General features: G+C 45.5%; 1 protein-coding gene across 2 annotated transcripts in view; it reads left to right on the top strand.

The window, feature by feature from the left end:
* Incenp (inner centromere protein) overlaps nucleotides 1-12038 on the top strand; it is a 30732-nt gene continuing 18694 nt past the window's right edge. For both annotated transcript variants that reach the window (XM_005369614.3, XM_026777333.1), the window contains exons 1-4: nucleotides 1-148; nucleotides 7528-7678; nucleotides 8069-8182; nucleotides 9018-9763. In XM_005369614.3, the coding sequence (XP_005369671.1) occupies nucleotides 7539-7678; nucleotides 8069-8182; nucleotides 9018-9763 (1000 nt within the window). In that variant the 5' untranslated portion in view covers nucleotides 1-148; nucleotides 7528-7538. The remainder of the gene's footprint in view (nucleotides 149-7527; nucleotides 7679-8068; nucleotides 8183-9017; nucleotides 9764-12038) is intronic.

Genomic DNA, 12038 nt, shown 5'->3' with positions numbered 1-12038 from the left:
AGATTCGCCCGCGCTCGCCGCTCCGTTGGTCCTTGCCTGCGGCGAGCCGTGAGCCCCGGCGTCTAGCGGGTTGGGCTTGGCGGGGAGCTTCTTCTGTGGAGGCCGAGGGCTGGAATCGTAGTGGTCGGGGCAGACGCGCCGACGCCGGGTGAGTGAGTGCAGGAGGCTGGCGTGGCGGGGTCGCGGTGGTCGGCATCCGGTCCTGTCCGCTTCTTGGCCTGGGCCAGGGGCTTGACCACTCACCCTCGCCCCTTGTTACCTGTGATGTGGGGGTCACTTTCCAGTGGTGCTGGGCTTGGAGCTAACCTCCACTCCCGTGCACCTGGGCCCTGGGATCTGAGAATGACCGATCCCCTCCCCCACGCGGTGCCTAACACCTAGTACACAGCCTGGGCTGCTCTGTGGATCCGGACCCAAGTCTCCATACCGTAACGGCTGCTGAGCTTCCTGCACCCTAGCTGAGTAGCATTTTAAAACTGTCCCAGGTGTGATTAATAAAATTGCTGCAGGATCCCTGGTGGCGGCAGGCGGCAGAAACACTGCAGGTCCCCAAGTGGTGGCAAGCAGGGGGCTGCGAGTCCGAGAGCAGCCAGTCCCAGGTAGGGACAGCGCATGAGACCACGCCGCCGCAGGTCTCCGAAGGTGGCTGGTCCCCGGCAGCCAGAGACGGACGGATGGGCACACCCTGTAGAGTGAGGTTGGATATTTATTAGGTGTGTTATGGAGGGGAAGGGAAAGGGGGAGAAGAGCTGAGAGGGAGAGAGAGAAGGGGGGAGGGGAGAGAAGGGAAAGATGGAGCTGCCTGTCTGAGAGGCAGACGGAAAAGAGAAGGAACTCAGGCTGGAAGCTGAAGATCAGCCTGCCTCAGCTGACAGGGAGGGAGTGGGCGTGTAAACACGACCATTACACCAGGTCCGGAAGCCGAACCTGCCTCTTACTTTGTCATTCCCGCAATCTTAGTCTCTTGTGTGCAGTGCAGTTCCGTCCAGCCTCCTGCTGCCCAGGGGCAGGGTTGTGCCGTTCTGAGCTTGTAGGTAGTGTCCAGGAAGCCTGTAGCTAGTGGTTAAGAGCAGTTTAAATCCATGCTCCGCCTCCTGATTTACTTGGTGACTTTGACTTAGACTTCTTGTCACCTATGTTCGTGGTATCCTGGAATATGTGGCAAGAAGGAAATGAGAGGGTCCCTGGCCCAGAGTAGGACTCTGAATGAGAGCAACTATAGTGATGGATCTTCGTGTGTGCAGGTGCCTGGGGAAAGGTGCTTAGTTCACCTCCTACACCCTTAGGAGAGAATGCAGTGGAGGTGCTAATCTGGTGAATGGCACGAAACAAGTATTTATGGAAAGGAAGTGATCTCCCTTCTCCCTTGGTGGTATTTGGATGCTCTGGTTCTTGTATGGGCTTAGGGTGAACTTTCCCAGGAGTCTGATTCTTGTTACACCCCTCCTTTCTCAGGGTCACCTCTTCTAACTTGCAGTGAGGGCCTGCTAGAAGGCACATTTCCTCATGGAGGAAGTGTGGTTTTGGACTTGGTTGACAGAAGCTTGCACTCATGTTGGCAGTTTGAACAGATGCTTTGTAAAGTTACCTACTTGTTGCTTTCTGTAGCTCCTCTGCAAAAATCTTTGGTGTCCTTGAACAGTTCTCTTTGCTGACCTTGAACTGAAGTCTTGGGGTGGCAGTGGGAAGGCCGTATTTGTGATTAGCTGACTGCACAGTTTTTCCTAAAGCCAGAGTGCTCCTGCCTTTGCTCCATTTAGTGCTACTCTTGGAAGGTAGCTCAGGGTCTTTGGGTGTGTATTGGCCTGTCCTAACCTGTACCTAGTCAGTTAGTCACTGAGTGTCCCTGTGTATGACGGTGATGGGAAGGGAAGCTTCAGGAAAAGTTGATGAATGGATGAGTTCATTCCTCAAGTGCCAGGCATCTGGAGGGCTACACATTTTCTTGTTGATGAACAAGACTAATGGTTTGCCCTCAGGGAGCAATGTTTAGTAGGTAGAGAGAGCAACAGTAAGCAAACAAACAATCACTCATTTGCTGTCCACATAACTGGAATCTGTGTGTGTGAGATCTTGGTTTGGGTTGGAGGTCTGGCCTCCCTGAGTGTAGTGTGGAGCTAAGTGAAGAAGCTATATAGAATAGGAGACAGAGTTCCTAGAAGCCAGAACTTGTTTGAAGGATAAAGGGATAGTGTGCCCACAAATCAAACTGAAGAACTTTAAAGGAAAACCCTAGAATGTTTTAATGCTACAGCGTATCTGTGGCATTAAATTCCAGAAGGATGGGGGATCAGTAATCTAGTTTTTCCTTCTGTGACCTTTGTAGGCAAGAGACTGAGGTGTACATGTGTGGTTCCTGCTTTTCAAAGTGTAAGTTGGTAGTCACCAATCTGATTACAGGAGAAGCCAGTTCAGGCACCCTCTCCACTATTGCTAGGCATCTTAGTTGAGGTCATCCTTGTGGATTCCTGGGAATTTCCTTGGCACCAGGTTTCTCCCTAACTCCAAAACGTACCCTCCCCATCAAGATGTCTCTTCCTAAGTGTCATCAGAGAGCCTTTACCAAGTAACTGATGGAAGCAGATGTCAAGATCTACAGCCAAGCACTGGGGGGACTCCCGAGAAAGGAGGAGGGATTGTATAAGTGGGAGGAGGGAGCAAACGAAGATGGCCCACAGAGACAGCTGACTTTAGCTCATGGGAGCACATAGAGTCTGGATCAACAGTGAGGGAGCCTGCATGGGACTGACGTGGGCCCTCTGCATGTGTGTGACAGTTGTGTAGCTTGGTCTGTAAGACTCCTAGCATTAAGATTTTGGGAACCTGTTACCTCTACTGGATTATCTTGCTTAACCTTTATGCAGGGGGAGGAGCTCATTCCTACCTCAACTTGATGTACCATGCTTTGTTCAAGCCCATGGTAGGACTGCCCCTTTCTCAATGAAGACAGAGGAGGAGAGGAAGGAGGGGGAAACTGTTGTTGGCCTGTAAAATAAATGAAAATGTTAGTTAAATAAAATTTAAAAAAGAAAAAAGTTGCATATTATCCTAAAAGAAAGTGTAAGAGTGGTGGCTCAGTGTCCCTGGGTAAGGTGAAATCTGATTTACTATAGATTATAATGGCTGTCATCCATTATTTTGTCCTTTTATTTGTTTACCACTTGGGGTATTTATTATGTATTTACTGCTTGGGGTATTTATTGAGGCCCTGCTATGACAATAACAGAATACTTCCACTTAGTGTAGGACTTTTGCTATGATTTTATAACCAGATCATAAGGCAGATTTCCAAACTTTTTTTAAAGAAAGTAAGAAAACTGGCATTTCATCATCTTTTGCCTGATATTTATGGACAGATTTTCCTGAAAACAATGCATTGCTTGCTCACCCTACTCCCTCGTCCATTTTAAATCTAGGGAGGGGCTCGTGGGGTTTCTTTGGAGAGCGTGTCTGTGGACGCCTCATTTCTTAGCATGCACCACCATTCTCAGCTCTACTGTCCATTTATGTGTTTATTTCTATTGTGTATGTGTATATGCATGTTGTGTGACAAAACTTTACCTGGGGACATGCAACAAACACTCCAGGGTCTACTTAACCCTAGATAGAGAACTTACAGTAGACCAAAGTACAGAACCACCAAAGTTTAACTTGATGAACCAGGGAGTTTTATTGGTGTTACTTACAGGAGCAAAAACGACTCAAAGACAGCCTCATCACCAAGGCCCACTCCAGCATCGGCAGATCACAAAATCTGGGACGCCTGTAGTACGCTGCACAGATTGCAGCCAGCTCAACAGGTGATACAGTATCCTTCTAAGTTATTAGTCAGTCTATAAACTTCATCCAGGAAGCTCAGCTGGTTTCTGCTTCTTGCAGCTCAGCTTGTCTTGAGAATCTTCTTGGCATCTGGGCTCCTCTGAGTTTCTTCTTTGCAGCTCAACTCTTGCTTGTTTGAAAGGGACCCTCAACTTTTGCTGCTTACTCTGGCAGGGAGGGTCCTAGTGAAATTGATAGTTTCAGGCACTTTCTTGGAGCAATTTTGAATTGTTGACCTTCCTGTTTAAGGAGCTTCCCTGCAGATGGAATGGTTCATTCTGGGAGAACACTTATACAACCGTGCAGATGTGGCATAGCTTATGTAGAGGCCAGAGGGCATCTTATAGGAGTTATTTCTCTCCTTCCATGTGGGTCCCAGGGTTATTCCTCTCTCCACAGCCATATCCCTTCTTGTCTCCACCTCCCTAGTGCTGGGATTAAAGGTGTGAACCACCACTTCCTGGCCTTTGATGGCTTAGGTCTGTACTCTATTTTTTTTTTTCAGCATTAGCTCCTATATCTGACTCTGTGTTTTTATTATTAATACCAATTAGAATTTGTGCCACACCTGGCACCCAACATGGGGCTCAAACCCATGACCCTGAGATTAAGAGTCTCATGCAAGTGGTCTTTTTGTAGTCGCAGTCCAGTCAAAGATTAAAGCTGGACTGGAGTTGGAGTGTGGCTCTCTCCTCCTCTAAACCCAAGCATGCTTATTAAAGTAAAGTCCAAAATCTCCGTCTCATGTCAGAAGAGCTACCTGATGTGGAACAGTAGAAAAACAAATATTTAAGGACTATTTTATTGCCACTAATCTCATAATCCTTTGATTTTTGACTCTTTAACAACTTTTCTTAATGTATATCTCAAAATTATGAGATTAATATATATTAAACTTTTTGTTATATTAATGATCATATAGAATACTAATTCTAGAAAAAGGCTTCATCTAGCTTCCTGTATATGATTTTGGGTTTGAATCTCTATCAGTTTTTTGTAGTGAGCCATGAACATACCTAACAGTGACCTTTGAAGTCTCTAAAAGGAGGATGGGGCCCCACACTGATGATTCCACCAGCACTGTGATAATACCACTAAGCTCAAAAACACCACCTAAAGATCAGCTTTGGACTACAAGGTGCTCAGAAAAATTTTGAGGTGATTAGCTGAGATGATGATCCAGCCTCGTAGACTACTCTAGCCAGGACTTGAAATAAACCCTGCATATTCCCATTATGCAGTGACTGGGCAGCAAAAGATGACAGCTACCTCTCCTAGGATTTGACAGTTAACTCGATTTTTCTTTTCAGGATCTCCTAAAGATTCCATTGCCCCCAGATAGCAGGAAGTAAATTTAAGAACATGACACTCACATACCCAAGAGGTGGGGTGGGTGGTTTTTGGTCATTCTGTGAGTTATGGATATTTGTTACTGTTTAAGGAGTTATTGGTAATGGTCAGGAAAAAGGCTAAACAAAGGAAATTAGATTCAGGGTTCTTGTTTTGAAGAGAGAATAGGGGATACAGATATGATAGGATAAAAGGGCAGATTGTTGAGTCTGCTCTGAAAAGAAAATGAGAGGATATAGATAGAAGATAAAAGGTAGATTATTGAATCTACTTTAAAATCTAGTTTTAAATATTTTACAATGGATTGGACTTTTGTACACTGTATACAAACTTTTATATTGATACAAATTTGAGATTAATTTTGTTAGAACATACTATATATACATTTCTACTCTTATTCAAGGTATTGTACCTATAGAGCTCATTTAACAATGTAATGTAAATTTTTAGCCTTTGAAAGTTATTATTGCCAAATATTTAGGATAATAAGGAAATGCAGATTAGTAGTTAGTCTCCTATTATAATTGAACTAGTAGTCATATTAGGTATATTTTCAATGTCACACAGAGATATACTTTAGATAGACAGGTAATCTTTAAATACTTCAAAGATCTATAGAATATGGCATAACATTTAAGATGTTTTTAATAACATAGGTTCTTTTTATTTTATTTTTATTTTTTTAATAACTATGAGACATGTCTGATCCTGGCAGCACCACTCTACTTCAGAAAAGATAATGGGCAGCGAAGAAATTCCACATGGAGTTTACTTTCTTTGTTGCAAAAGTAAACCAGTGGGTAAGAAAGTGCCCTTGCCTAATTGGACAAGCAGGACATAAAGAAAGTGACTGTCAGACATTGTCAAGACAAGGAGGGACAGTCCTTCAGAGTATCCTGTTTTACAGAAACTCTATTGGATATGCTAGGTCTGTAGGCCTAAAATGGATGCCCAATGTTGCTGAGGAACCTTGGGTGACTATCCAGATGGCCAGCTGTTTTTGTCATTTCTCTAATTTTTTTGGAAGTCAATTGCTCACACTTCCTGCTTACTTAGTTAATATTATTTCCTTCAACTACCTTTTCTGAGATATAACTAGATAATTATAGTTTTCATTGTTTACCAGATGCAGAAAAGAAACTCACTTAAGAGGTGTAAAGTGTATAAAGTTGAGAGCTATCAAAAGATATCAAAAAAGTTTTGGATGGTAAAGCAAATTATGATAGAAAGTAAATTAGGTATAAGACTTTGAACTCACCAAGATAGGCTAGATAATGGAGTATTTTCTCTGAATTTGTCAAATGCAAATGGACTACTCGTTGTTGATGTACTTATTGCCTGAATATATTGTATATAGTTATTGTACTTATTGTATATAGTTTTTCTTATATTAGTTATAGCCTTTTATTTTAGACAAAATAGGGAAATGTAGTGTAGGGATATTTTGTTTGTGTTTTAACAAATAAAGCTTGCCTGAAGATCAGAGTGCAGAGCTAAACCACTGGAGGTCAGGCGGTGGTGGTTCACACCTTTAATCCCAGCACTGGGGAGGTAGAGACAGGAAGGGATATGGCTGGACAGAGAGAGGAATATAAGGAGGGAGGAGACAAGACCTCATTGCTGTCTGAGGTTTGGTGGAGACAGATGCTGCCTGGAGATGGCAGTCTGAGGACAGGATCTCCCTTCTGTCTGAGCATTGGGGGAGGTAAAAGAAGTTTCTAGTGGCTGGCCTGCTTTGATCTTCAGCATTAACCCCTATATCTGACTGGGTTTTTATTATTAATACCAGTTAGAATTCATGCTGTAGGGATTGAACTCAGGTCATGAGTTATGGTGGCAAGTGCCTTAACCAGCTGAGTTGTCCTGCCAGCCCTCCACTGTCATTTTAAAGAGGCAGGTGGATTTGATGTCCTGATGTCTGGTATCTGGGGTCAACACAGGATGGCCATGTCTTAGTCCCATCCATGAGAAGTGGGAAGAGAGCCCACACGAAAGAAAACAGCTCTGTATTTGGGTAAAGAGAGAGAGTATGGGGGATGGGTGTTTTCCCTTCATCCAAAAAGGTCATATTAAGCCCCCAAAAGAACTTTTGTAAAGTTTATATCAGAATTAAAGTGTGGGTGTGTAGAGACAGTCATGCTGTATGTTTGTGTTATCAAGAGAGTGGGTAATGTCATTTCTTTTCGTGAGATGCAATCATTGGGTTGGCGTTTGGAATTCTGCAATGGCAAGAGGCTCTGTATTGGGAGATGCATGGGTTTCAGCACAGGGTATTGTATTTGGATCTGGTAGACTTTCCCTTGAAAAGGTCCTGTCCTAGCCTTGAATCCTTATGCTTTTTGTTTCTACCCTCACCAGACAGCGCCACCATGGGGACTAGAGCCCCAGGGCCCATTCACCTGTTGGAACTATGTGACCAGAAACTCCTGGACTTTGTCTGCAACGTGGACAATAAGGACTTGATGTGGCTCAAGGAGATTAAGGAGGAGGCTGAGCGCATGTTCATCAGGTAAAGGCAGGACATGCTGGCATGGGTGTCCTGATAGGTCAGACAAATAGCCTGTCAGGGTTTCTTCCTAAGTGCCTGGTATGCTGGGACCACCTTAGTGCAGTGGGCAGGGGAGAAGCGATTGAGCCCTTCTGGTTCACTGTAGTTAGCTGTGTTTCTTGAGTGGGTGGCCTGTGGTAACTTGTCTTGGAACTTGCTTCCCTGTCAGTGACCAGGAGAAAGCTCTGAGTGTCCAGTTGGTGACTTCACATAGCTTTGGAGAGCTTTCCTGGTGATGGTCTCTCTAGCTTGACTTGTCATTGCCAAGAATGGGGTGGAATGTTGTCTAGTGAGAGAAGGGGCAGCTCAGCAGTTCCCAGGAAGCCTCAAGTTCACTCCTGTACTTAACAGAGAATTCAACAATGAACCGGAGCTGATGCCCAAAACTCCCTCTCAGAAGAACCGTCGGAGAAAGAGAAGGGTGTCTAACTTTCAGGATGAAAACAGAGATCCTATGAGGAAAAGGTAGGAAAGGCTGGGGAGGTTGCACTAGAGGTGGTCTCTGGTGGTGCCCTCTGGGAGAGTCTGCTCCTGAGTGTGCTGACAGAAGCAGCAGCCAGAAGGCAGTGGTAGTTGGTACCGCACGTTGACACAGTTGAGATGCCATCGGTAAAATGCAGTGTTAGCTCAGTTGAGAGTACAGGTGTGAATTTCTGTGCATTGGTGGCAAAGGTGGGGTGGAGTTTGATTTGAGGTTTGGTGGAGGGGAGAGGCACCAGAGGTGTGGCCCAGTTTGTTGGTTCCCAACTCCTCTGTTGTTGGGCTTGTTATAATTCCCTGCAGAAATGCTGGTGACTGCAGTACTCAGGTAAAGATGCTGGTCATTCTAATCCAAGTCAGCTTTGGTATTTATGTCAGCCACAGTCTCATTCCTCAGCAGCTGTATGTCCTTGGAATGAATTTCCATCTGTTTTCTCATCTTCCAAAGTGGAGTAATGGGGCCTGCCTCCTAGGGCCATTATCTCAGTCTTGCAGATTGAGGGCATGAATGAAGTCCATAGAAGGTGCTTAGCACAGTGTGATCACAGTTGAGAAGTTTGTGTGGATTTAATCTTCCCAGCAGTTCTGTGAGTAATGGAACTCATTGTCATCCATTTACAGTTGGGGAGGCTGAGGATCAGAGAGGAACATCTGGGCTCTCATGGCTGATGGTAGAGTCTGCATTGGGACCTCCAGGTTTTACCTTCAGACCCCTTGTTCACATTTCGTTGAAACTAGTGGCTACTAGGGAGATTGTACTTGAATTTTATTTTGGGGGAGCCCCTGCCCTATCTCAGCCTCGGTTCTGCTGCCACAACAGGTTATCCCGCAGGAAGTCTCGGAACAGCCAGCGCCTCCGCAGCAAGGACAAGGTGGAGAAGGCAACTACTAGTGTTGGGGAAAACGGCTCTCCTGTGTTGCGGCGAATAACTCGGGCTGCAGCAGCAGCAGCAGCAGCCTCTGTGGCATCAGTTGCTTCCTCTCCCACTGCTGGGTCTCCCCCAGTGATCAAGAAAGCTGTGGTAGAGGTAAGCTCCAGAGAGCAACTGAATGCAGAGCTGCACCTCATTCAGCTCAAAGGTGGCTGTCCTCCATCTTCAGTTCAAGCTCCAGCCACACCGCCAACATCCCAAGACATCCTGACGTCAGAGGAGGAATCAACACCCAAGAAGGTAGGGGCTGGGAAGCTGGAATCCGTCATAGTGAGCTCCCTCAAGGCTACACCCCAGAGTTCCAAGAACAGAGGGATTGAAGCAGGACGTTCTGCTTCCAAACTCAAGATTGCTCGGGCCTCACAGGGCCTTCAGGACTCTCCTGGCTCTCCAGACTCTCCACGGAAGGAGAGGGTGCTTTCTCCTCTCCTGCCAAACAACATCTTGCCTACCACAGCCAAGAACCCTCTTGGGAATGCTCGGTCAGTGAGGCAAAGCCTGATTTCCCAAGATTCCCAAGTACCACTATCCAAAAAGTACTGTTTGGTGGCGGAACAAGAAAATGCTACTCGTAGGTCAAGCCGGCTTGCCAAGATGGCTGACAAGGAGCCAGAGGCCTCTGCTCGCATCATCTGTGAGTGTGGGGCAAGAGTGGGGTGATGGTGCAGTGGGGGCTCAGCTGGGGTGTTGCTGAGAGGACTTTCCATGGACCCTTCAGAGATATGTTTCTTACGTGAATCTGCATGGAGCCACTAGCTAGTCGTGCCTGACTCTTGAAAATGTGTCTAGTCTGATGGAGAAGCTGATTTTACGCCTCATAAGTGAGGCAAGTTCTCTATTACTGAACAGTATTCCCTAGCCCTTGTTTTTTTTTGTTTTTTTTGTTTTTTTTTTGAGATAGGCTCTTGCTATGTAGCGCTGACTGGGTTTGGACTCAAAGTTCTTCTACCTCTATCTCTATATCTCTAGTGTTAGGATTGTAAGTGTGTACCACCAAGGAGTTGGATTTTGGTAAGTTTTTTTTCTTTTTAATAGTATGTGTGTGCATGCACACACACTTGCCATGGTGTATGTATGTGGAAGTCAGAGGATAGCTTGTCGGAGTCAATTCTCTCCTTCCACTGTGTTGGTCCTGTCTGATGACTGAACTCAGGTTGACAGGCTTGGCAACAGGTGCCTTTACTTCTGAGTCATCTCACTGGCCCTGAGATAAAATTTTCGTTGCACTTTCTTCGATTTAGATTTAAATGGTCACATGTAGCTAGTGGCTGCCACTACTGGGTGACAGATCTAGTTCATCATTGTTTATAAGTGAGGAAATAGGCCTAGAATATTAGCCCCAGTATTCTATGGTCCTTTTCCCAGAGTCAGTATATCCCTTGTTGCTGTTTTACAGTGATGGACTGTCGTCCATGTATATAACTCCTAATGGTGAAACTGCTGTGGAGATGTGCCACATAGAACATGTGGGCTGGTACCTAGTAGCCGCCTTCATTATGTTCAGATCTAAGCCCAGTGGGTCAGTGCTCTGATGGGAATAGATCTTATGAGCCATAGAGAAGAGTAGGCAGTCCTGAGAGTTGGGGTTGGCTGTCTGAGTGGGTGGGGACTTGTAAGATTTTGAAGGATGGTTGTGCCCTGGCCAGGTGGAGAGAATGTGGCACTAGCTATCTGGCCAAGGAAACAGCTTGTACCAAGACTTGGAGATACCAAGCAGTAAATGATGGGTTGCCTGGAGCTTCTTGCTACTAAAGCAAATATAGCTGGAGGTTCTTAGGCACCCTGGAAAAATAGAGGAGGAGGCTAGATCAGACTGCAAGACCCAGGTCAGAGGACAGGCCGAGTTCCATAGTAAATGGGAAGTAAGTCTACCTGACTTTTGTAAGATCTATGGGAGAAATCTGTCAGTGCAGCAACACTTTTGGCTCCTCAGGGTTTATACCTTTTAATAGAAGAGGAAACTGGGGTGGACAAACTGTAAAGTCCAGAAAATGGTAATTGAGCCCACTTGCATTTCATCCAGAAAGGCAGGTGCTGAGGGGCTGGGTTTGTCAGGCTCAGGTAGGTCAAGATGCCACACCTCGGTAGGTTCTCTCTGACCCAGCTCTAGGCTCTGCAGCTGGAGAGACAGTCTGGTCATGTGCAGCACGAGCTTTGACACATTGTCCATTTCAGATTGTCAGGTGGCTTGGAATGGGGCCAGTGTCACAGGCTTGAAATTGGTCCTGGGGAGGGTCTACAGGACTAGGTAAGAGTGGAGTTCTGGAAAGGGTAGGAGGAATTGGGGAGAATCTCATAGACACCCCTGCCCCCCCCCTTTTTTTTTTGAGATAGGGTTTCTCTGTAGCCCTGGTAGTCTTGAGCTCGTTCTGTAGATCAGGCTGTTCTTGAACTTAGATCCTTCTCTCAAGTGCTGGCATTAAAGGTGTGTGCCACCATGCCCAGCTCCCTCTAAATTGAAGCCCCCACTTCTGTTTTTTCCCATCTCCCTATTCAAATCATGTTTACCCTGCTATTCCCTTCTCTACTCCCCCGCCCATCCCCTTTTAGCTTTCTAGTTTCTGCAGTTAATCTAGGTTATATACACAAATTTCAAGATTTGGATTAGGAGAGTAAATGAGATGTTTGTCTTTCTGGATTGGGCTATATCTTTGTAATCTTTTCTGAAGATTTATCTGAAGATTTCATGAATTCAGTTTTTACAATGGAATAGTCTTCTATAATGTATATGTATCTCAATCCACCATTTTATAGACATTGTGGAGGGGCAGCTTCAAAGGCTTGTCAGTTGGACAAGTTGGTGGTAGGATACAGTTTAAAGCTTCTAGCAGTGTGATTCCAAAGACACTGCCAGCTTTATGGGTGACTTTTTAATCCTTTGGATCAAGGCATATTAACACCTGGCCCAG

This window comes from Microtus ochrogaster, unplaced genomic scaffold (assembly GCF_000317375.1).
Source record: "Microtus ochrogaster isolate Prairie Vole_2 unplaced genomic scaffold, MicOch1.0 UNK56, whole genome shotgun sequence".
In the NCBI taxonomy this organism is placed as follows: Eukaryota; Metazoa; Chordata; class Mammalia; order Rodentia; family Cricetidae; genus Microtus; species Microtus ochrogaster.
This window is presented reverse-complemented; position numbering and strand designations above follow the sequence as displayed.